At 40.9% G+C, this 22987-nt stretch overlaps 1 protein-coding gene across 3 annotated transcripts in view; it reads right to left on the bottom strand.

The window, feature by feature from the left end:
• PTPRG (protein tyrosine phosphatase receptor type G) overlaps positions 1-22987 on the bottom strand; it is a 1221857-nt gene that overhangs the window by 312790 nt on the left and 886080 nt on the right. For all 3 annotated transcript variants that reach the window (XM_029601001.1, XM_029600999.1, XM_029601002.1), the window contains exon 8: positions 10856-11048. In XM_029601001.1, the coding sequence (XP_029456861.1) occupies positions 10856-11048 (193 nt within the window). The remainder of the gene's footprint in view (positions 1-10855; positions 11049-22987) is intronic.

Here is a 22987-nt window from a genome sequence, read left to right as displayed (position 1 = left end):
AGAGATGCCTCTCCCTTGAGACAGTCCCTGAGATTTCCAGCCAGAGACTGCTCTAGAGGTAAACTGAAAGGAATCTCCTAAAGTTGGGTGGAGCAAGCCAACTAGTTACCTTTATTAATACTCTAAGCAGGCTAAAGTCTGTCATGCTTTGAACCACTTCATGATGCAGAGCTTTATTTAGTATAAACAGATGCTAAGTAGCATGGACTTTAGAAACATGTACTGTATTTTCTTCTAAATGCTAACCCTGCAAAGACTGACAAATAAAAGTCTAATTCTGTGGATAAAATATGTGCTCTTTTTCTGAGTTATTGGGATTATGTAGGTATAGGAGGGTAATTGTCTGTAGCACTGCCTGCCCCAATAGTTTGGGTGAGGGAGAAGTGAGGTGCACAGTAGCAGATGGATTCCAGAACCCCTAATACCACATACAGTGTGTCAGATGTCCCAACAAGGAGTCTTTTTTCATAAAAAAGAAACCCTTGGAAAGGATTCTGGGTGAGGAAGACTGCCTAACCTTTATTTGGGTGATTCTGATAGAATGGTGGCTTGAATGGATGTACTGTATAATGTCACGTACTGCTATATTCTTGTGGAAGGAGTAGTATATTCTGAATGGACACTAGATGACATCCCTTCTGGTAAACTTACACGATGCATTTGTAATGTGTCATGGTGAAAGTGTTATTTGGGCATGTTCATTTTAGGAAGGATGGGAAGCCACGTTCCATAGATAGGGTTCATCCAATATATAAGGGCTGGTTGAAGATTTGGTGGGAGAATTTGGAAAGAACCCAACCAGAAAGCAGCAGCTTGTATTTGGAGAGGGCCCTGCAAGGCTTTCTCCATCAAGAGGAAAAGCCTGAAATGGTATGGGTGTTTCTCCTCAAGGGGAAGACCCCGGCGGACCAGACCTGATTCTCAGAGGTGGAGGATTATCTAGAGATCCTACATTCACTGGGCAGAAAGTGGAAGGAAGCCATGGAAGGGCAACAGCCAGAGACAATGAAACGTTCTATGCTTTTGCTTACAATCTATGGAGAATGGACAGAACTAGTGAATGTCCCTTGAATGAAAACTGAAACACTTAAGGTGGAAGACACTGATGTTAAGACTGAGAAGCATAGTCATTTGCAAAAGAGGAGAAACAATGATTGTAGCGTGTAGAGAGAAGAGTGTGGAAAAAGTATTTTTAAGAAGTTCTGCTAATTTAAGGAAAGTTGTATATAATTACTAAGGATTCAGTATATTGGCCTTTCTATCTTGTTTGTAATCTCCACAGCCTATGTACCTTGACCTAGCACTGTTTTCTCAACATTGTTACATACTTTGACTGCTAGTAACAGCACAAAATAAAAATGCATTATTGGAATATATTTGTAGAGTGAGATTCCATTTTTCAGGTCTGGTGAGATTTGAGCTAGGGAAATAGTAGGCTGAAGGAGTCACAGAGGGTTAAAGTCCCAATCCAACTCAGGCCTTCTACACACCTTCCTCATTGCTGGGCCTAAGTACACTACACTATCTGCTTGACTCACTTTTCTGAACTCCCCTGAGAGACTGGCACACACAGATGTCAGACCCTCTTAAATTTTATGTGCTCCACCTGGGAGAGGGTCACCAATAGAAAGGAAGTTTATTTAATTATTTAAAATCACTTGTATCCCATACCCTCCAAGGCTCGGGATGGGTCACATAAAAAAGGTTTGGGTACGTTCATAGAGCAGAAGTCCATAAACTGCTATTAATCAATAAGTATTAGTAGCTTGGGGTCTATTGGGTACTTGCCAAGAACTTGTGACTTGGTTGGCCACTGATGGACACAGGATACTAGGCTTGATGCACCCTTGGTCTGACCCAGTATGGCATATCTATGTTCTTATGTTAAATGCAGAGACGAGACAGATACAAGGACAAAATAATCATTTGGACAGACAGGGAGTCTAGAGGCCTTGCTTCAAGATGTCAGATACATTAGGTGCTTGAGTTTGATGCTATTAAGTCCTTAAATGCATTATTAAATAGGAAAGGTTTGAGGGCTTTCCAAAATGCTGCGGAGGGGTATGATAGGAGAATTCAACAGAGTTACGCCTGCTATTGAAAAGGTTTACTCCATGGTGGAATTGTGTTGAGCTAGACAGGTAGAGGGGATTTCAAGGAAGTATTGATTGGAAGATGGAGGTGTTTAGCTTGGGGGCTGCATTTGTCCATGGAGAGGTGTCATTATGAATTGGGTTATGGATAATGGATGCAAGCTTATATTGAATTTGCCATTGCATTGAAAGCCAGTGTAGGGAGAACAGGACTGATGTAATATGATGGTGAATATTGGAACCAGTTAATCATGCTGCTGAATTTTCGATGATCTGAAGTGCTTGTGTAGTGTAGTGTTTTGAGGTAAACCTGTGTATAAGGAATTACAGTCATCTAGAGAAAATAAAATGACTGAAGGACTGTTTTGAAATCAGTTGAGTAGAAGAATGGTTTGAGGTAGTAGCTTTAATTTGGTGAAGGTGCTCTGTGTAGTGTGTGTAATGTGGGGGTTTCATGAATAATAATGGGTCTATTATTACATCTAAATTGCATGCTGTCTTCGAGATATGGAGTGCTGATTATCATAAGTGAAAGAATTTGGTATATCAAATTTGATGCGTCAACCCAGGATAAGGATTTCAGTTTTCTTCAGGTTAAAAGCTAGGCAATTGTGAGATAACCAGCTTTTAATACTTGAGAGGCACAATGTTGCATAGTTGATAGTGGAGGCCCAAGAGGTTTGTAAAGGAAAGAAAAAGTGTATATTGCTGTATATCTTATACGTGAGGCCTATTTATTTATTTATTTATTTAACAGCTTTTTTAAACCGACATTAAAGTACACATCATATCGGTTTACATAATAACAAAAGGTAGAAAATACAAATAACAGGGGGGAGGGGACGGGGAGAACTAAGCACTGGGGGTCGGAAGGGGGTGACCCCAACAATTAGAGAGAAAGGAGAGAAGCAAGAGGAACGGTAACAGAGGGTTAATTAAGGTGCAAGAGTACAAAATATACAAATGAAACCGGGATCCAGTGGGTCGTGAAAGCAATTATACAAAAAATATGCAAGGGTTATGAAAGTTACCGGGGGGGGGGGGGGGGTCATGAGAATAGCCGAGGTGTCAAGGATGTTAATCCGGGAAGGCTTGATGAAAGAGCCACATTTTTAGCTGTTTTCTAAATTTGAAAGGGCAGGGTTCCATACGAAGATTGGGCGGTAGATCATGCCAGAGCGTGGGGCCAGCAATTGAGAAGACGCGATTCCTTGTGGCTGAGAGGTGGGCTTTCTTAAGAGAGGAAACTAGCAGGGTACATTTATGAATTGTTCTGGTAGGGCGGGAGGATTATGTGGGTTGGAGGGGTTCATTAAGCCAAGAAGAGTTGTGGTTGTAGACAGCTTTGTGTATAATGGTGAAGGTTTTGAACAAGAAGCGGGAGGAAATGGGGAGCCAGTGTAGGTTTTTAAGGATGGAGGTAATATGATTTGATTTGCGTGTGTTACTAATGATCCTTGCTGTGGCATTTTGCAGTATCTGGAGAGGTCTGATGGAGGAGGAAGAAGGCCAAGATATAGGGAATTGCAGTAATCTAGCTTAGATGTTAATGTGGCATGAATAACAGTTTTGAGGTCATGGGTGTGGAGAAGGGGCTTGAGCTTGTTGCAAGTAGGCAACAAAGAGGGAGGGGCAAGATAAATATTAAAGAGAGCAGTGGAAAGAAAGAGCCTTGTGGAACACCAGTGGTTATATAGAATGCCATTAGGAAAAGGAGGACGCTATTCTCACCTGTTGTGTTCTGTCAGAGAGTTAGGAAGAAAACCAAGAGAGTACAGATCCGCCAATACCGGCATCTGAGAGACATGAAAATAAGATGCTATCGTTTATGTTGTTGATGGCAGAGCTAATATCTAGCAGAATTAGCATATTTGCTTGTTTCTGAGTCAAAGCCCCTTAAAATAGAGTTGGTGCTAAGGTGGAGAAGGGTTTCTGTATTGTAATAATGTCTGAAGCCAAATTGGTATTGATCGATGACTGAGTGTCCGTCTAGAATGTTTGTCAGTTGGTTCAAGACACAGGTTTCAATTACTTTCATCAGGAAATGGAGGGAGGAAGAGACGGGATGACATTTTGATACATCAGTGAAATAGGATGAGTTGTGCTTGGGTAACAGATGAACAATTGCTTTCTTGAGGTAAGACAGGAAGTGGCCTGAAAAAAAAAAAAAAGAGACTGACAATTTTTGTAGTTGATTCGAAGATTTCATATCTGGAGATATTTAACATGGGAGTCGAGCAGGGGTTTAGTGGAGAGGATGAGGAAATTAATCGATTAATAATGAGTAATAATATTTCAGATGAGGAAATATATTAAAACTCGGACCAGAAAGTGAGAATGTTCTGCTGGGAGGGGATGTGCATACAGGAAAAGTGAAGCAAATGTTGGCAATCTTGGTTGAAAGGAATGAGGCAAAAGCCTCACGTGAGTCAGATGTGGAATCTGTAAATTGGGGTTGTGATGTTTGTGAAGGAGGCTTAGTCAGATTATTTCCAGTATGGAACAGTTCTCACGAGTTTAATGTGATTGGAGAAATAATCTTTTTTTTTTTTTTTTGCAGAGTTGGTATGTCTTCTGTATTGAGAAATGAATCACAGTAAATTTTAAGATTGGGAGAAATTGGATTTTGCTTCCATCTAGATTTGGCTCTTTGTAGAGCTCATTTCTGAATTGTGAGGAAATGCGTATACCATCTAGCTCTTGCTAAACGCTTGCAGGTGTAGAATTTCAAAGGGGCCAGTCTATCAACTACAGTCTAGATTGAGTCATGCCAGCTAGATGATTCCTGGAGACTAGTTTATGGTAATGAAGCACAGGGGTAACCTACACAGAGTGGTGTTTCAACCTATATCAGCAATGGTATAACTGCTTTGTGCATCCAAGACTGCATTGCAGTAATCTGTGCAGAGTAGCAAACACAATTATAAACCTTAACAGCAGTGGTATGATTGCATCTGGCTTCCAAGAAAGCACTAGGATAAATCTTTATGGAGTGATGGTTTCAACCATAAACAGCAATAGTATTACAGAATCAGGCTTCCAAGAAGTTAGAGGTGAATTACATGGAGGAACCATGGTTAAATTCCAAACTTCAATAAGTATGGAAAGGCTGATTCTTTTTATTCTACCACAGCATCTATGGGGATTATTGCAAAACTTGGTAATTAGCCAGAGTATTAGCATAAGTATTGGTTTTGTAAGAAGTAAAGTTGAAGATGGCAAGGCCTGAGATAACCTACTAGATAAGGTGGTTCAGACTATTACTTTAGTAGATTTTGGACATACTCATTAGACCAATTAGAGATTTTTCTTTAAGAATAAGACTGCAAGAGACTGTACCATCTCTACAAAACCCTTTCAGTGCTTCTAATATTATAACAGGGGAGACATGGATGTATTATTCTTGGTAGCTCAAAGCCATATATACAGCTGGGGTGTTTTGCATATTTTTCTGTTTTTATTGGGGATTTATGAATTGTGATGGTCACAGAAAATCAGTCTTTTGGGCTGTGGTGAGGTTGGCACTGCCCAGCTAGTGAACCAGCTAGGCCCTCACCAACAGCAAGCAGAAGCACTAATACTAGGACAAAGGCTAGGCTTTACCTGTACCAACCTCTTCCCCCACAGGTTGAACCCTTGGGTTCTGAAGCTGGCAGGATTTAGATGAGGGTCCCATTGAGAGCAGTCAGGCAGAGTCAGTAACCAGTTAAAGGTCAGGGTAGGCAGAGATCAGACGATGTCAGCATCCAGGCAATGGTGAGGGCAGGCAGAGGACAGCAACATCAGTATCCAGACAAATCCCAAAGAAAGTCAGAGGGAAAGGGAAAAAAAAAACAGAAAGGAGGCAAGGGAACAGGTGAAGGATAGGACTGGAATAAGGTAGAGCAAGGAGCAGGACAGGTACAGGACAGGGCAAGGAGCAGGAACAAGGCACCACACACTGCAGGCAAAGCATGGTAGGGGACCTATTACTGGGGCATTGACTGGATGCAGGGGACTTCCTTATCCAACTGGCCAGGATATAATGTCATCAGTCAGCATACCAGGAAGTCCTCGCTGCCAAGAGTACCTCAAGGGAAGCAGGAAATGCTATATGTGTCCCTTGGATGCAGCAGATGTGGGATGCTCTGCCAGAAGAACTTGGAGATGAGGGGCATTATAGTAATCAAATTTTTCCAAATGTGAGGACTAGATCAGTGACTTCATTACATTTTTTTTTTGGATTATTTATAATAATTAGATTATTGATTTATGACATTGAACACCAATTTCTGTTAGAAGGAATTGATTTTATGTATTTTTAATAATAATAATAATAATAATAATAATAAAGCTTTTTGGACAAGCTTAGGTAGAGAACAATGGTGGAAAAAGGGTTGAAAGTACAGGTAAAAGATAAGAGTGAAGGGAGTTTGTGCTGGGTTGTATAAGGGATTTTATATGTGCAGGTGCATCTATTTAAATTGAATGAATCTTTACAGGGAGACTGAAAGCACCATTTTGATTTTTATCTGCTATTTACTCGTACCTCTGATACAAGATCAATATGGCAACCACTGTTTGAACTATGAAATATAGCACCAGGAAAAAAACACAGACAACCCACTGTATGAAATCAAGATGGTTTCCAAACAGAGTATACCATCGTGGTTTAGTTTGAAGAACTAAACAGGAAAAACGTTTGTACACAAAGAGCTGCAGAAAATCTCCTAAACATTGATTTGGAAACTGAGGCATTAGATGCAATTGTACTAAAGACAAATCTGCTAATTATTTAAGCCAGGGCAAGGCAAAAATCCCAGTGTTAGCATGCAAAGTCACCTGGGAAAAATAATCAAACACCTGTGGAAATTTAATCTGGCATCTGTAAAAGAAATCTGATGTCAAAAGCACATCACAAGGGAAATCTGTTAGACATGTAGTATGCTTAATGAGAGCTAAGCCAATTGTCTCTTATTTATTTAGCATTTTCTTTTACTCTTAAATGTCATTTTTCAAATGTCTGCTGTATTTGTTTTAGTACTGCTTTGTAGCTTACATTAGCAACAGTGCCCTAACAAAGATATATATTTCTGTTTCAGAGATATATGTGTGGCAGACCCTCTCAGTCTGGCCACTAGATGCCACTATCCCTGTCCTTAGAATACATTTAGAAAAGGAGCCATCCATATGCTTCAGTCCCTCCCACCCAGAGGTTCTGATTGGATGACTCGGTGCTATTTAGCTCAGCCATGCTAATGATCACGAGGTACAGTTAGAGAGCAGCTGCAGTGTAAAGACATTTTTTCCAACACCCTGCTAGGGCCTCCAGGCCTTGCCTTAAGGAGTTTTCTTTCAGACAGGATACCTCATTGTGCACTCCCTGTCAGAGGGTCCAGCTTATTCTAAGTTACGATTGTTGAGCCAGGCACTCTCTTGGGGTGAGAGGGATCTCACCTAGGGGGCCAAAGACCTGTGAGCCTATCCTAAACCTTAGGTAGGCAAGTATCAGTGATGGATCCTGCTGAAAAAGACTGTGAAGGCTAGAAGAGTCCTATTTTTGGAAGGAACTGAGTTCACCCTGAATCTTTGGGATAAGTCATCCTCACTGGCTGTACTCAAAGGGCAGGGGCTGAAGACCAGTGAGCCCATTCAGAACCTGAATGTGGCAAGTACCTGTGACAGCATGAATACCAGTTTAGGAAGACGTATGCAGTTAAGCATTAAAGTTTTTCCAACTCTTGAGTTAAGTGGGGAGGTTTTTTGATCCCCCTTCCTCGCTGGGATTTCAGTGCAGGATTAATAGCCTGATCCCACAGATTTTTCCACAAGAGAAATTACCTGAAGTAACCGCTAAGGAGAAAAGAAGAGCTGCACCAAAAGGAGGGAGAGCCCATCTGGGTCTCTGCACAACAAGAAGCCAGGAAAGGCTGGGTTGTCTGAGGGAAAGATGACCAAAGGTAGGAGTTTTGCAAAGCAAAGGGGACCCCATTCCCACATTGCCGCTGGGAGAGTTAAACTACCATGGGCTCTTTCCCAGAGGTCTGCAATAAGGACACCTCGCGGCACAGAAATAAAACCCTATAGCTACCGTCAGATGTGCACTCCTCAATTTGGACGAGAACTTTATTTAACAGTATGAATCAGTAAACTTTATTTTAATAACCAGACTGGATCCTTTCTAATTCTTATAGCCTCTCACCGCATGAGAAGCACTTAAGGAACAGCACACATCTACTGGTGACCTTTTCTCATCGTCTGGGCCATAAGGGAGAACTTTCCCCCTTAAAAGGAGTACCCCCAGGGACTGAGAGTCAGCATGGGATGGGATAGTTAGCCGGAGCAGCCCCAGAAGATATACATTAGATTGTGTGCCCTTGGAACTCAACACGCCCCAAATAAGGGTTACATATGCAAACTATCCTTTCATGTTTAGTGCATCTTGTCCCCCCTTCTTGATAAGGAGCATTCATTTATGTAGAGATTTAGACCATGCCTTTTCTTTGGTAACTTGAGCTTAGTAGGGTTCAAGGCATTTTACAAAAGAGGAGATACACAGTGCTCAACACAAGAAAAATCCACAATTATGATGAGACCTGAAGCATCATGGAGTTCTTTCATTAGCTAAACGTTTAGGACTAGACTGATCTCTTTTCAATAAGGAAGAAAAAGAATCCCAGATTTTCCTTCTTATTAAATATGTTGGTGCAGGGAAAGTGACTTGGGTACATTGGTGACTGTGGCAGGGCTATATTTAAGAGTTTGGCACCCATAGGCAGGGTTGGAGGTGGGGGGGGGGGGAAGAGGAGATCCTGGAGACTGGAAAGTAAGGGATGTCCCTTTCTCCCCCACAGTAAAGTCCCAGACTGCTCTAGCAGTGCTCCTTTGAAGTGGCCTGCTGGATCAGGCTCCTCCTTGGCATAGTTGCATTCCCTTGGCCTGGCTTTTTGGTGCCTTCAAAATTTGATATCCTAAGCAATTGCTTATGTTGCCTGTGCCTAAATCCATCTGGACTGAGGACATACCTAGGAGGATAAGGATGTTTACAAATGTAATGATTCTTCTGAGAAGGGCAGCTAGAGTCAACAATTATTTCAAGTCGTATTCACACCAGCATTTTAACTAAGGGAGAAAGGAAGCCAAGCTCTCCCCTACAAGCAAAAACAGGTGAGGTAAACAAGATAAGCCTTGAAAAGACAGATGCCAAAAAAATTTCAAACATGCAGAAGACATAAAACTAAGTAGAGGAGATATAGTCACCACAAGAAGAGAGAAAAATATACTTGTCTGCAGATAATACAAAAACTTTGCAACAGGATAGACATGCTGGAACGGAACTTGAAAAAAAACAAACTAGAAAAATACTCAAGGGTTTAGAAAATTAGCTTCACTGTTAAATAGTGTAAAATCATGCATTTCACATGCAAAAATCCATTAGCCACATATTAATTAGAGCAAAAAGAACCGTAAATGATCAAACAAGAAAGATATCTAGGAGTAATCATCTCAGATGACATCAAAGTAGCCAGTCCATGTAATAAAGTAACAGTGTGCTTGGTTGCATATGAAGAGTATCATCAGCAAGACAGAGGAAATGTTTTATACAGAAGAAATAACTCTACAGATGATGGGCATTCATAGGATACAAATGTATCCCATTTCTGAGAGCAGTCCTTTGTCAATTCTTTAGATGTTTACAGATAAAAGAACCTCTTCTCTTTTGTGAAGTACTGTAAATTCTCGCTGACAAATATACATCTGATTATAGGTTCCCACGAGCCCTGGTCTCTCCGGATGAGATCTACTGAGATATACTAAGCTGAGAGTTGTTTATTTGAGGCCAGCTGAAACAGGTAAGAAAATATACGACTACACACCTGTGCCTGCCCTGCTTATAAACCACATTTTGCTTTCTTTTCAGACAAACAGTGCCTGTCTTACATTTTCCAGGCCAGGGTCAACACATCCCTAAGGAGGAGGATGCTCATGTATCAGCCTTTCTATATCCTCATCAAATCAAATTATGAAACCAACATGATTTTAACTTCTCACTAAGATTGCATTGCCTATTTATTCTACTACCATTTTTCCAATCTTGACTGAAAATCCTGGGAAACACTGCCATGCAATGACTTGCATACTAAATACTTGAGTAGAAATGGTGGTGGTGATTTCTAGACAGCGATATTGGTTTTGAGATTGGATTAGCACCACCATGCAACCTGGTGAAAGGAATTCTAACCACTGCTTCAACCATGCAGCAAAATCAGGTTATTTTATTAATTATTTATATTCCAGTACCAGCAGATTATACACATTATGCCTAACAGACTTGGGGGGGGGGGGGTGTTAGACGTGGAGTTACTATCAATCAACAATATTATGAGTCCTCAACTGTTTAGCAGACAGTGAGCTTACTTAGTTCTAAGAAATAAATATTGTACTTTTCAATTCTTTTGTGTCTACCCATTGCTAGTTCTTCTTCAGATCCAAACCTTGTTTTGAAAATTGCAAGCAAGTCACTATTCAGCTAGAGAAGCATGGCCAAGGGAAATGACAAAATAACTACCTCATTTAGATCACAGTTTCATGAAGGCAAGACAATCCTGAGAATCTAAATGGGATTTTCTTTCCTGAGGATAGTTTCTATGCTGCTGCATCATAACCTCCCAAATTAAATGTATTTTTTATCCCTGAAACCAGCACATTTTTAATTTCACCCAACTCTATGCATTTTTCAGCGAACCTTTTATACGGCTGCAAATCATGGTCTCCAGATTTACCTTTAGAAGCTTCTGTGCCAAGTGGGTTTTCGAGGAAGCCTGTCACATCTTGGCTCCAAGCATCCTTGACCGCAGACTTAAACACCACCCTGTTGTTCAGATCCTGCTGTGGTCGGAAGTTGTTCCTCAAGTACTCCACCGACTTGACATGGTCCTGCTGCTCAGTGGTAAAGATGGAATAGAACGCCTCCAGCTGAACACAGTATTCATATGCAGAAGGAAAAACATTAATTAGACAACAATGTGGTAGAATCTGGGCAGCTGATAAGGATGTAAAATATGGCAGGAAGTTTTGATGCCAAGACTGATATGTCAAACAGGAAACCAAGCTGCCCACTGAAATGACTGCCAATAGATGTATCCAGTAGCTACGTTATCCACCCTGCCAGACATTGGGGGAAACCATTCAATCTGAGCAGAAATGATTAAAACATTTCTTGGACAGCCCTTACTAAGTAAGCAAAAGCAGAAAAAGTTTAGTTCTTGGTTTTGTCCTGTTAAAAAAAACATTATGTCTGATTTATTCAAAGATTTCTTCCATTTCGTGTGCATGGGAAATGAAGCTCATTATCTTATAAATAAGCATCTGTTATTACACAACTGCTGTTTTTATTGTGAACAAAATATGTTCTGTTTTGCATATAATATGCATCAAAATTCTCCATCATCTCCTTGAAAATCTTTTTTATGCATTCCCTTGCCCTCAAGAGCAGTGAGCATTACTGAAATGCGGGTTCATATCTTTTTTTATCTGTATTAACAGCAGTAGAATCAAAGGCAATGAAAGAAAAAAGGAAACAGGTAACATAAAACTGAGAACCAAAATGTATATATATATATATATATATATATATATATATATATATATATATATATATATATATAAATTATATAGTAAATATAGAAGAATAGGAACAACTTAGGGACTGTCACAAAAATTTTAAAAAAGTATTAATTTTTCACAATTATATAAAATAATACAATATAGAAAAGGATCGGATTGCACCAGATGCTGAAAAAGGTAAAAGTCCAAAAATATCTTTATGCAGAGATGTTGGTGATACAAAATCTTTATAAATCCTGTGGGAGCAGGGAACTGCTCCAAATTGTAGGAGAAACTGATGTTTGAAAATACATGTAGCACAAATGTGCTTAAGGAAGCTGATCCATTATAAAACTGTGTGAAATCAATGTTCACTGTGTAGTTTATCATATTAAAGAGAGTGTAGAGTATTCACACATGCACTGGAAGTTCACCACTGAACATACCCTGACAAACAGGCCTTCAGATGTTTCGCCAATGCTGGCTTCCTCAGGGAGGGGGATGCTGTCAAACTCTGTACAGGCATGCTGTGTTGCTACATTGTAACAGCCTGAGCGGTGCTAGCTAAGAGTCATTCAGTTTATCAAAGGGAAAGGATCAGTAGGTTTTAATCAGCTAATTTAAGGTCTCGGCATTGAAACCTTCAGCGAGTGTCAGAGCAAGGTTTTGACAGTATGTGTGAATACTCTACACTCTCTTTAATATGATAACTTGCGCAGTTAACATTGATTTCACATGGGTTTATAATGGAACAGCTTCCTTAAACAATATTTGTGCTGCATGTGTTTTCAAACATCAGTTTCTCCTACAATTTGGAGCAGTTCCCTGCTCCCACAGGATTTATAAAGACTTTGTATCAACAATATCACACACACACACAAACTAGAGGTTACACTCCTGCTTGCTTTGCTCACCAACCATGCCAGTGAGCCCTCTGCTCTGGACTCTATGTTCCTGCCTACATGGTTAATACAAAGAATGGCTGTGTGGGGCAATTGCCTGGAGAGAGGGCTATAGAATTCCTGAGCCTGCCTTCCCTTTTTTTCACTTAGACTGAGCATGCCTAATTCTAAACTCTTTTTGGGGGGGGGGGGGGGATTTCCTTGTTTATACACCAGCTTCAAAGACTGGATTTCATGACTCCAAGACCTGCATGTGGGGGGGTTCCGGAATGGGGTAAGTGTGCAAGTGTTTGAGGGGCTCACTAGAGTATGGATCAATAGGCTTACAGAGGTATTAGAGTGTGGGGGAAGGTGGGGGGAACATGTGTTGCAGAAGTGATAGTACTTTCCTCCATACACTCTACACTTTGTCCTGTTCCCCTCGTCTTCTCCTCCCTCCCATGTGTGTGGGTGTAGTGTTGATGTAGGTGAGGTGTATGTGAGGAAGTGGCAGTGGAATAAGGGAGTGGAGAGGGGGTGCAGCATGTGTGTCGAGGAACACAAGCATGGTATTGGGTGTGCAGATGGTAAGGGTTGGGGGAATATGTGCACACTCTCAACTTCCTTCTCTCTTCCCATGTGTGTAGGGGTTGTTGGATGTTGTGTGGGGTGATGGTGATGGAAGGAGTGGTATAGGGTATATATGTGTGTGTGAAGGGGGGATAGAGGAGGGTGTGCATGTAGTATTGAGCATGCTGCAGTGTTGTTTCCTCTCCCACTCTCCACTTTCCGCCCCCCCCTCCTCCCCATATTTGTGTGTGTGTAGATGGGTTTTGGTTTGTTGGTGATCGAAATAGGGTAGTTGGGGGGGTTATGTGTGCAGTGGGGGGACTGGTGTAGGGGGTTGATTGTGTGAGTGAGGGGGCCCAATGAGGGTGGGGGTATATGGGGGGGATGTGAAGGGGGCAGGATGGAAGCTCCCCTCTCAAGTTCCCAGTTGCACTTTTCCTACTTGCCCCTCTCCATGTTCCCTCTTCTAATTCACACTCTATCTTCTCCTATCCCTTCCCATCTAGCTCCTCTCAATCACATTCACCCTACCTCCTTCCTCACCTCTGGCCTCATCTTCCTGCCACTGGTGGAGCCTGGGAAACACCATCAGCCTCTTTGTGCATCTACCGAGCCTCTTTTTGGTTCTGCTGGTGGTTTCGGAAACCCCAGAAACGTTTCCGCTGCTGTCACACACCCCCACCAGTTCTGATTCCATTGGCCTTGGCCCTATGCTGCCTGAAGTCTCCTGCACTGGCTTCAGCACCTTGCTGACTTGTCTTTCTGCTCCAGGTGTGCATGCACAGATGCTCACCTTGATTTGAGGCTGTCAAGATGGAATTGGTGGTACAGAGGATTTGTAGATTGGGTTTGTGTGAGGGAGTATAGGTCTATAATGGGGGGTGTTGTGTGGGAGCACTGGGATAAATGTGCAGGTGGGTGTTTGTGGTCTGTGTTTTTGTGGTGTGGAGGTGGTGGTGGCTTCAGTGTTGTGAATTAAGTGGGTGGTGCATGGTGGCATGAAGGGGTGAGTAGATATGGCAGGGAGAGTGTTGCAATTGAGTTTGTGGTTTGTATGGTGTAGGTGGTAGTATGAATGTGTAGGTGTTGGGGGCATGTGGCAATGGAGGTGAAAGGTACATGTGTGGGTAGTGTTTGGTGGTGCTAGGCGAGGGGAGTAGGTATGCAGGGGTGACTGACTGTGGAGGGTTGTTTTTGGTAGAAGTATGTGTGTAGATATGTTTTTGTGGTATGAGCACCGTGTGGTACTGTGAGGGGGCGGGTGACTAGGGTTGCAGGAGGGCTGAGTATTACAACTGGGTTTGCAGGGTGGAGGTGATATGTAATGGTGGTATGAAGGGGTAAGTGGGTATTGCAGCAGGGTTTCCAGTGGTGTGCGAGGAGTGTGTGTGTATGCGTGTGTGCGTGTGTCTGCTTTTATGGTGTAAGTGGAGAAAGTCACCAGTGGGAAAATAGGTATTTGGGGGGGGGGGGGCTGAGTGTTGTGACTGGGTTTGTGGTGATATGCATGGTTATGTGGATGTGAGGTGAATTGTGGGAAGTGGTGGTGGCAGTTACTGATGTGAGGGAAATATGGTCATGATAGGGTTTATCATGATGGTGGTGGTATCAGAGGTGCAAAAGGGTGAGCAGGTAGTGTATGGTGGTGGTGGTGGTGTCAGTGGTGTGTGGCAGGACAGGTGTTGCAAGCATCTTTCTTGTGGCATGTATGTTGTGAGTGGCAGTAGGGGGATGCAGATGGGTGGGAATGTAGGGAGATGTGTTTCAGGATATGTACTTGCGGGGTGAGGTAGTGTGAATGGTATTAGGTCAGGACAGAGGTGTGTTTGTGGGTTGCATGCTTTGGGGGCGTGGAGGAGGGATATTGCAAAAAAGTCAGGTCCAGGGAAGAAAGTAAGCCATGCAAACCTAGGAGCAGGGAAAAGTTGGCTTAAATCTAGCCTGCCCTGCCTGCACCCAGTGAGGCACACTCCCCCCCCCCCCCCCCAAACATCCTGGGTAGACTGGCCCACTTGCAGGGGCCTGATTCCTCCTCCCAATTCCCAATGTTACACACAGGCCCTCTCAAATGCCTTCCTGATCACTTGAATCAAACAGCTTTATCCCCACTACCCCTCCGGAATCTGTACTCATAATTTCAGAGGATACCCTCTTTACCAGCAGGAAGGTTGCAAGAGCCCACCTAACCAGTGCTGCTGCTGCTCTCTGCTGAATAATGCCTCCCATTGGCACAATGTACAGATTCTGGAGGGGTAGTGGAAGTCCAGAAACTGTCCAAGGAGATGCTGTTGTTCAGAGGGGAGGGTGTGATGTGGTGTAGAGTGTGAGAAAGGAGTCTGGGGATTTTCTGCAGCATCAAGTAATAAATTGAGAGAGTGGAGAGGAGGGTTTTTTGTATCTGGGAATGGGCTTAGGAAGGATGTGAGGTTCCCCCCACCCTCTCAAAGGACATACCAACCTAACTTAAGGAGCTAGGGATATAGATCATCTATCTAGGGTAACATCTTCTGTAAGCCACTAGACAACCAAATTCATTTAGGATCATTTTAAACCACAATCTAGCCGGTTAGATTACCTTAAAATAGTTGGCTTTTAGCTAACTACTTAGGGGCTTTACTCCTGTATGCAAGTTTACTCCATATTTATGTACCCTACAAACCCCTACCCACCCCCAAAATCAAAATATGACATTATTATTTTGCAACATAGCATTACACATTGTCAATTATTTACACTCACATGAAAAAGTTTTGTAGAAAAATGTGTGCCATTGTAACTATAAATGCAACAGTACACATATACAATAGAATATCAACAAGGGACCTAAGCATAATTACTTGCACTCAGAAAAATACCTGCATTGAGTCAAGATGCTTAAATATTTTTAAACTCTGTATACAAAATTTTGTGAAACTCATTAGATAACTGTAAAAAGGGTTTTATTTTTTAAAAAAATATTTATAGGATTAGTTCCAAATATGCAGCAAAGCATGATATGTTTTTTATTTTTTTTTTTATTTTCTAAAACATTGGTAGTATGGTATCAGTTGTTTGTTATTTTTCATAGCTGCATCTCCATGTTGTTATTAATGAGAAACTCCAATCTGAACTTTGGTAAAAATATATTAGTTAAATCTTTTTAAATTTTTGACCTGAGAATCTTCTTTGAAGTAGCTAAAGGAAGGCAAATCCATATTTTAACCTAGCCAACTACAGCCAACAGAAAAAAACATTTTGACCTAAAAAAAGGCAATAGTAGAAAATCCATTGATCATCAGAACTTGAATATCATCAAGCTCATGCACCCAGTGATACAGGCCTTTCAGGTTACAGTCACTCTTCCAGATAAGGTCTCGACAATGGCCTTTAGTATTAAAAAAGAACCTTCTTGGAATAAAACACATTCCAGAGTTAAGCTAGTCTCAGAGTAAGAATCCTTCTCCTTCAAAACAAGGTTGAAGTTCAAGCCTCAGCGGCTTACTTAGTGAGAGAGCAGGATGTTTTACTTAAAGAGGCTGCCTGCCCTCATAAGTTAACCCATGCCAGGAAGCAGGACGAAGCCCTCAACAAAGCAGCAGCTACAGAAAGTCAAACTTCAGGACAACTTGCATCAGATGGGTCTATGTTGCTGCAGTTGGATCTTTGCCTATGAAAAAACAGCTATTTTAATTGTTTACATTATGTTTGGTAATGCAAGACAAGCACAAACATACGTAGATATTAGACATCATTGTGCAAGTCCAATTACAAGGGCGCTTTTCCCCTCACCAGCATCTTGTAATATTTTCTCCAGCATCAAAGCAGACAGCAGCCATCAACAGCTTAACTGTGAATGTCCTTGGTCTACACCTCTAGAAATAGTCAGTAATGCTGATGATGATTCCCTGAGGCAGTTTATAAACAGTGCTATAAGGTGGCAGAATGGAAAGTTAAGTGTGGGAAGAGCGTGTGAAATACATCTTTGGGGCACAAAAGGTGCAACCACTGCTAACAAAAAAAAAACAAAAAAAACCTACTTCCTTAGCTTGAATTAGATCTGAATGGGCTGGTACATCAGACTGGCAGTTCTTACCACTGTACTGCAGCCCGGCGAGATGAGGCAAAGGAAGAACTGGGAGAGTCAACAGCATAGGGATAAAGCAAGAGCACACACTCCCATTCCTCGTGGCTGCCCTCCCCCTTCCCACGGCTGCATATTTTTCTTGTTGAGTCGGCAAGCAGCAGCAGAAACCAGTAACATTCTCTCACTTTGATCTGGCCTGCAGTTTGTCTCTCGCCCGCAGTCCAAGGGAGATTGGAGAATTAGAGAAAGGGGAGAAATGGAGGTAAGACGGGAAAGGGGGAAAGGAAGAAGGAACAACACTGCAGAGAAGGGAAGGAAGGAAAGGGAGCATGGCTGATATGGAGGAAGGGAGATGAAAGGGATGCTGTGCAGTCCATAAAGTAGGTTTCTGCCAGCTGCCAAATAATGCCGGAGACACACTGCTGGATATATTTACTTACTGAACAGGAAGCGAAACATGCTGCAAGAACTGGGGGGGTGTGGGGGTGGGAATGCTGGTGCACAGAGTATGGCTGTCTCAGAAAAGTGGGATGCTGGAGAATTAAGATTAAGAGGGAGGTTAGGAGGAAGGAGTGAGGTATAGAAAAAAATGGTATGGAAGATAAAGTGCTGAAAAGTCAGAGTGTTAGAGGTGGAAAGGGGAGAGAAAGGAAGAGAAGAAGAGAGAGTGGCCCTGAGAAAGGATGAGGGTGGAGACCTACCAGCCCTGAAACAGATCTTCTGAAGTGTGGGTGTGTGGTATTATGTGTGTGTGTGTGTGTGTAACTTGGAAGCAGAGGCTTTGTGCATTCCTGCTACAGGGCGAGGTCACATGAGCATTTCGTCACGTCTTTAACAATAAAAGTAACATTTTTATTTCAATGGAAACAGCGCTACAGGACCCAAGTCCAACTTTCTGAAACTTATTGGTAGACACAAATGATTTATTGCATTAATTACAAGGACAGAGACTATCAAATTATGGTTTATTTATTCCTAAATTATATCTTCTAACTAACGTATTCCTTTATTACTATAACATGTACATTGAAAGCTTTACAACATGTCATGTTTTCATAAGCCCAGAAATACAAATACTCAAACTACCTAAATTGCTGAAGTTTCTTTACTTGATTTGCTAGAGATTAAATGAGCATGAGTTCTTCAACAGTATATTCAGCCACAAATTAACCTACTCTTGAGAATATAAATGGTTTAACAAGTAAAGCTGTGAGTAGGCTAGTCTTAATGCTAACTCCCACTCCATATATACAAACAGCAACTCTTCAAAACACTGCAAGACAAATCAGATCTATAAAGGCTTACAAACTGATATTTCAAAAAACAAATATCTGTCTAATAAAAAAAAGTTTTATTTATTTATATTCCGCTTTTCAGCACTTCAAAGCAGATTACATTCAGGTACTGTAGGTATTTCCCTGTCTCCAGAGGGCTTACAATCCATGAGGCAATGGAGAGTAAAGTGACTTGCCCAAAGTCACAAGCAGTAGCAGTGGGATTTGAACCCCGTTTTTCCTGATCCCACTGCTCTAAACCACTAGGCTACTCCTCCATTCCAAATGTATATGCATGAGATATTTGCATACAATGGAGGCAGTGCATTCAAATCTGTCTCATACATATTTATTGTGGGCATGCTGAAAGCCAGGCCTGTTTGTGGTTCTTGAGGCCACTCCTGATCTATATAATTAATGTTTAATTTTATCTCATCTGAGTCTACTTCATGACATACAACTTAATATTTCATTATAATGGTGAGATAAATGAGGTATACTGCCAGATAACTCGTATGAGCATTTGAGGAAACTGTTTTCCAACCAGCAGAAAAGCATGCAACTTTCTGGTCTGTATTAGGCAACAACTTTATTTTTCAGACAAAATATGTCTTTGCATCAGTCTTTTTTCACTTTGCAAGTGTAAGAGGAATTATGTCAAACTTCCTTACTAAACTCTATCTGGTAGCCCCTGTGCTGCTCTGGAGAAGAAAGGTCACCTGGAAGGAGAGCATCAGCTGGAAGAGCAGGAAGGAATCCTGTAGCTAGGACCTGCCCTCGAGATGATGTAGTATGCTCTTGCTCCAAGGACAGGTCTCCAGAGATACGTGACCAGGAGGGAAGGGTTAGGATGGCTGTTGTAGTTGGTGATTCAATTATTAGGAAGGTTGATACCTGGGTGGCTGGTGGACGTGAGGATCGCTTGGTAACTTGCCTGCCTGGTGCAAAAGGGATGGGGACCTCACACATCACATAGATAGGATTTTAGATAGTGCTGGGGAGGAACCATCTGTTTTGGTACATGTGGTAACAATGACATTGGAAAGTGCAGGAGGGAGGTTCTGAAAGCCAAATTTAGGGTTTTAGGTAGAAAGCTGAAATCCAAAACTTCCAAGGTAGCATTCTCAGAAATGCTCCCCGTTCCACTTGCAGGACCCAAGAGGCAGGCAGAGCTCCAAAGTCTCAATGCAGAGATGATGGCACAAGGAAGACTGTTTTAGATTTGTTAGATTGTTTTGGGGGAGGGGCTTTTCTGACAGGATGGGCTCTACCTTAATCAGAATGGAATCAGGGTGCTGGCACTCTTTCAAAAGAAGATAGTGCAGCTTTTAAACTAGATGATGTGGGAAAGCAGATAGTCGTTCAGAAGTGTAAGGTTTGGAATGACGTATCTTTGAAGGATACTAAGAGAACAAGGAAAGTAGGGCATCCCAGTAGAGATGTTGCAATAAATACCAAAGGAAACCAGTTGATTTTAAGTAAAGAAAGATTCCAAATTACCCTGTCAACTGATAAGCAGGTTGTTAATACAAACAAAAAACATACTTTGAAATATCTATATACAAATGCTAGAAGTCTAAAAAATAAAATGGGAGAATTAGAGCGTATAGCACTGGATGGTAGATATAATTGGCATCTCAGAGACCTGGTGGAAGGAGGATAACCAATGGGGATACTGTGATACCAGGGTACAAATTATATCAAAATGATAGGATGGATCAAACTGGTGGAGGGGGCACACTATATGTTAAAGAGAGCTTTGAATCAAAGAGGATAAAAGTTCTGCAGGAAACAAAATGCAATGTTGAATCTTTATGGATATAAATTCCAGCTGAAAAAGGGAATAACATAGTAATAGGGGTATATTACCATCCACCTGGCCAGAATGAACTAATAGACAATGAAATGCTAAAAGAAATTAGGAAAGCTAACAATCAGCAGCACAGTAATAATGAGTGATTTCAATTACCCCAGTATTGACTGGATGAATATTACATCAGGACATTCTAGAGAAGTAAAGTTTCTAGATGAAATAATGACTGCTTCATAGAGCAGCTGGTACAAGAACCAACAATAGGGAAACTATTTTAGATCTAATCCTTACTGGAACACAGGATTTAGTGCAAGAAGTAACAGTGTTGGAGCCTCTTGGCAATAGTTATTACAACATTATCAAATGTGACTTAACTGAAGGGAGTGCAAAAAAAAACAACAAAAAAACCCTACTACAACAGCATTTAACCTTCAAAAAGGTAACTATGATAAAATGGGGAAAAACTGAAAAGAGCAACTGCAAAGGTTAAGAGTTTAGCTCAGGCATGGATGTTTAAAAATACCATCTTGGAAGCCCAGAGCAGATGTATTTCACGTATTAGAAAAGATGGAAAGAAGGCTAAACAGCTACTGGCATGGTTGAAAGGTGAGGTGAGAGAGGCTATAATATCTTAAAAAACATTTTTCAAGAAATGGAAAAGGAATTCAAATAAAGAAAACAGGAAACAGCATAAGCACTGCAAGTTAGATGCAAAGCATTGATAAAGGGGAAGAGAGAATTTAAAAAGAAGCTTGCTGTGGAAGCAAAAACTCAAACGTTTTCAGGTACATTCGAGGTAAAAAGCCTGCGAGGAAGTCAGTTGGACCGTTAGATGATCAATGGGTAAAAGAAGCACTTAAGAGATGACAAAGCCATAGCAGAGAGACAAAAAAATTATTTGCTTCAGTATTCACCGAGGAAGATGCAAGGTATATCCATGCTAGAAATGATATTCAAAGGTGATAATTCAGAGGAACTGAAATAAACCTCAGTAAACCTGGAAGATGTACTAGGGCACATTGAAAAACTAAAGAGTAGCAAATCATCTGGATCAGATGGCATGCATCCCAGAGTGCTGAAAAAACTGAGAAATGAAACTGCGGACCTGCTATTAGAAATTTGTAAACTATCAATATCATCATCCATGGTAATGGAAAACTGGAGGGTTGCCAATGTAATGCCAATTTTTAAAAAGGGATCAAGGGGTGATCCAGGAAATTACAGACTGGTGAGTGACAACTGTGCCAGGTAAAATGGTAGACACTTCCATAAAGAACAAAACTGCTGAACATATAGATAAACATAGTTTAATGAGACAAAGCCAACATGGATTTAGCCAAGGGAAGTCTTGCCTCACAAATTTGTCAACTAATATACACTACATATCATTTTTTACATTTAAAGGCCTTAGTAAATTGGGTTTATTCCTTGTAGCAATTTAATTGAAAAAAAACAAAAACAAAAACAGCTCAGTCTGATAAATATGATGGCTTCAATTTGTATTCATATTAAGAAATTTGAAAGTTATGTTATGATATATCTTTATTTTTGTTTATATTCTATGGTGCATTATACCTATAGTAGAACAGTATTTCATAATATCATATCTTGGTCTTTTGTATTCAAAGTGATTAAATCTTTATATAAACCAATTCCAATATATAGTATACAACTTTTCAGTCATTGTTGGTTACATTAGTCTTTTTGTATAAATGTCACTGAGTGTACTTCATTTGCGATAATGGCATGTATAGTTTTAAGAGTCTATGCTCGATTTTTACAATATGAATGTAAATTTTTCCTTTACAGCTTTCTGTTCTTCAATAAACAGAAAAATAATGAGGCAGTGGCTTCAAAAAGGTTCCTGGTGAACTAATGTCCAAATTGCATAAAATATATTGGTTGGCATCAATGATCATATTTTCTTTAGTTTTAGCAGCACATAAGGACTGAAGCTAGATGAGGGCTGAACTATCCTCGTGTCCTAAAGATGGTACCTTTAGTACTGGGTTGAAGCATATTGGTGAGGCAGGTTGGGAGGCGTTCTGCTGCTGCCACCCATGCTGTTCTCATTTTTCTCTATAAAGGACAAGAGTTTCCAGTGCTGCCAATTTGGCATGTTTCGGAAGAATTAAGTTCTTTTAAAAATTGAAAGCAAATAATTAATTCTGGAAGCTCAAAGATGACAGATTTTTTTGTTTTTTAAAATTGTCTTCTAACTTATGAAGTCACGATTTGGACTGCAGTTGAACTGGTGCCATTTCAAGTTAAAAGTTTAAATGAAAAGTTTAAGAAGCAAATTGATGTATGTGAAACATGTCTCCCCTGATCCCTACAAACATTAACACAAAAGAAAAAAGGAGAAATCTATTCATGCTATAAAGAAACAGCAGTCAACTACAAGAAGAAAGAAATGTTATTAAAACAATAGCTACAAAAGACAAATTTTCCTAAAATCTGTGTAATAGGACTGCAAATTATTCTATCATGACACATGCTACTTTTCCATAAATGGATGCATGCAAGGCAGCTAAAAAGCAGCAGAGCCCATTGTAATTACAATATGATTCAATAGGGTATGTTTGTGAGAGACAGTGCTACACTTTAGGTCACTATAGCATTTATCTTTTCGGTGAATCTGAGGCATTTCATGCCCTGGCCTGTCTAATTAATAATACAATGTGATGATAAATGGAAAAACAGTAAAA

This window comes from Rhinatrema bivittatum, chromosome 4 (genome assembly GCF_901001135.1).
Source record: "Rhinatrema bivittatum chromosome 4, aRhiBiv1.1, whole genome shotgun sequence".
In the NCBI taxonomy this organism is placed as follows: domain Eukaryota; kingdom Metazoa; phylum Chordata; class Amphibia; order Gymnophiona; family Rhinatrematidae; genus Rhinatrema; species Rhinatrema bivittatum.
This window is presented reverse-complemented; position numbering and strand designations above follow the sequence as displayed.